Genomic DNA, 2,666 nt, shown 5'->3' with positions numbered 1-2,666 from the left:
CATCACCCAGGTATGGATTCGGTGGGTAGTTAGTACACCCACCCCAACTACTGCAAACTCTAGTTGCAACCGCCTTCATATTACAGTACCGCCTCATATTACAGTTTTAGTACAGGGTGAAACTAATACTCTCGACGCCCATTACAACAAAAGGAACGACGGCTGAAGAGAAAGACAAGTTTGTATCTTGATTTTTCATCAACGAAGACGAGGAAATATGAGGCGCAAGAGAAAGTGGGAATGATTGCAATTTGCTCTGAGACAGCAGTGACACTGAAGGACATCGATATGATTGCAATTTGCTCCTGGAACAGCAGTGACACTGAAGGACATCGATACTCGACTAGTATCTATTCACGGATTACTCATAGCAAGCTACACAGTTGCAACCCGCTTGCTGGTCCATGCAAGGGGTCACAACGGACGATCAGTGGCGGGGTTCGTGTCGTCGAGCTTCTCACTGCGAGATCGGTTCCTTGTCGAGCTGCTGATTCTTCATCAGTCTTGCCCTCCGGTCTGAGTACCAGGAATAGGCGTACTTGCCTGTCCTGTAGCTCCCGTACGCCGCCGTACCGACGACAGCCGCACTGAGGCATGGTACAGCAGCAACCTTCCTCCTCCCCCTCCTTTTCTCCCCTCCTCCTCCTCCTCCTCCTCCTCCTCCTTCTCCTCTACCTGCAGGAGTTGATTGGCACGATGCTCGATGATGCCGAGGTACTGCATCATGTTCGTCTCGCTGACTCCCTCCGTCCCCATCATCTCGCTCAGGGAGCTCTTGTCACATCCCAATTTGAGGAAGATGCTCTGAATACCCTGCGATATCTTCACTCCTCCTCCTCCTCCTCCTCCTCCTCCTCCTCCTCCCTCCTTTCTGCTTCCCTTTCCATGTCTCTCCTCCCTCCTTTCCCCCGTAGGATTCCCCCGGGCCCTTCGCATCCTCTCCCCATCCTCCTCTCCCCGCCCTTCCCTCCCAGTCCTTCTCTCCTTCCTTCTGAACCTGCTCGAGCTGTGTGATTGTCTTCGACGCCTTGATGCTCTTGGCCTCGTACTGCTCCGCCTTGGCTTCCGTGCTAGCAAGTCTGATAGAAGAAATCAGAAGGGAAGTGAACGAGGATGGAAGGAGGAGGAGAGAGGAGAGAGGAGAGAGGGAGGAGAGAGGAGAGAGGAGAGAGGAGAGAGGAGAGAGGAGAGAGGAGGAAGGAGGAGAGGAGAGAGGAGAGAGGAGAAAGAGAGGAGGAGGAGGAGAACCTGTCCTCGAGATCTTTCAAGAGCTTTTTCCTTTGCCTGTCGTTTTGACCTCCTTGACCTCTGTACTTTTCGATGTCCGTCTGTGTGGTATCGTTAGAAGGAGGAAGAGAGGAGGAGGAGGAGGAGCTGGTGGGGTGGACAAGGACCTTGATATCAGCGATGTGTTCCTCAAGCTTCTCGATCTCGTTGTTCAGCTCGTTGACGTAGTTGAAGAGAGAGAAGTTCTGGTCCTCCGCATCGATAAAAGTCTGTCAAAGATGAGGGAATTCAGACAAATCTGCTCTTCCTCCTCCTCCTCCTCCTCCTCCTCCTCCTCATCATCATCATCATCATCATCATCATCCCTCCTTCCCTCCCTCCCTCCCTCTTCCTCTCTCTTCCTCCCTCTTGCCGATTGCAGTTCTCATGGATTCTCTTGCTCAAACCCCACTTGTACTTCCTCATCCTGATTACCTGAACAAGTTCGTCGATGTTGTCTATTCCTGTTGCAGCCTTGATCTGCTGAAAAGCTTCTTCGAAGGACTGAACTTTGTCAAGTTGCCTGAGTGCAAGAGTGAGAATGAGAGATGAGACAACCGGGCAACAAGAATGTGTCAAACACAATTATCATCCTGACCATCACAGTGATCAAAGACATCATCATTTCTACATCAATCACCAATGTCATGATCATGATGATTATTATCATCATCTCCATCTCCATCTCCATCATCATAATCATCATCATAATCATCTTCATCATCATTATCAATATAATCATCTCCATCATCATCATCATCATTTAAATCACGCATCATTACGTCTTGGTCGCTGCTTTGTCTTTCGCCATCTCCCAATTCCCCTGCGTTCACATCAAAATCATTCTCAAGTCGCACAGCCATTGTTATCAATTCCCAACAAGACAATTCAAGTTTCTCACCTTGAGGCTCTTCCTCTTCCCGCCGTCGTCACGGTTTGCCCTGTTGGTACACAGAACAAGTGAGAATTCCATCAACAATGGTTGAGATCAACTCCTTCACCTCTCTGGGCTGATTTGCTTCAGCTGCCGATCTCTCTCAAGGATCTTTCCCAGCTCCCTCCATTCCACCTGCAAGTTCCAAAGTCACAACATGTTTGCAAGCCCATCCTCCTCCTCCTTCTCCTCATCATCATCATCATCATCTCCATCATCATCATCATCATCATCATCATCATCATCATCATCATCATCATCATCATCATCTCCATCATCATCATCATCATCATCATCACCAGATCCTAGTCATCATCAATAAGGGGATCAACATTACCCTAATCAACGTCAATATCATTGTAATAGACCACTTCAACATCTCCGTGAACATGTCCACGATCCCCTCCTCATGATCGAAGATCATCCTAACATCAGCGTGAGAGCTCAGTCATACTCCCACCTCATT

At 48.9% G+C, this 2,666-nt stretch overlaps 1 protein-coding gene across 1 annotated transcript in view; it reads right to left on the bottom strand.

The window, feature by feature from the left end:
• Positions 1 to 2,666, bottom strand: part of GUITHDRAFT_158279 (hypothetical protein) — a gene marked incomplete at both ends in the record, with an annotated part of 6,573 nt that overhangs the window by 1,983 nt on the left and 1,924 nt on the right. The window contains 6 exons of the mRNA XM_005827763.1: positions 676 to 813; positions 998 to 1,079; positions 1,249 to 1,328; positions 1,395 to 1,496; positions 1,702 to 1,789; positions 2,268 to 2,335. Of these exons, the coding sequence (XP_005827820.1) occupies positions 676 to 813; positions 998 to 1,079; positions 1,249 to 1,328; positions 1,395 to 1,496; positions 1,702 to 1,789; positions 2,268 to 2,335 (558 nt within the window). The remainder of the gene's footprint in view (positions 1 to 675; positions 814 to 997; positions 1,080 to 1,248; positions 1,329 to 1,394; positions 1,497 to 1,701; positions 1,790 to 2,267; positions 2,336 to 2,666) is intronic.

The sequence above is a fragment of the Guillardia theta genome, assembly GCF_000315625.1.
Source record: "Guillardia theta CCMP2712 unplaced genomic scaffold GUITHscaffold_64, whole genome shotgun sequence".
NCBI classification, from domain to species: domain Eukaryota; class Cryptophyceae; order Pyrenomonadales; family Geminigeraceae; genus Guillardia; species Guillardia theta.
The sequence above is the reverse complement of the archived record's forward strand: the minus strand, read 5'-3'. Positions and strand labels throughout refer to the sequence as shown.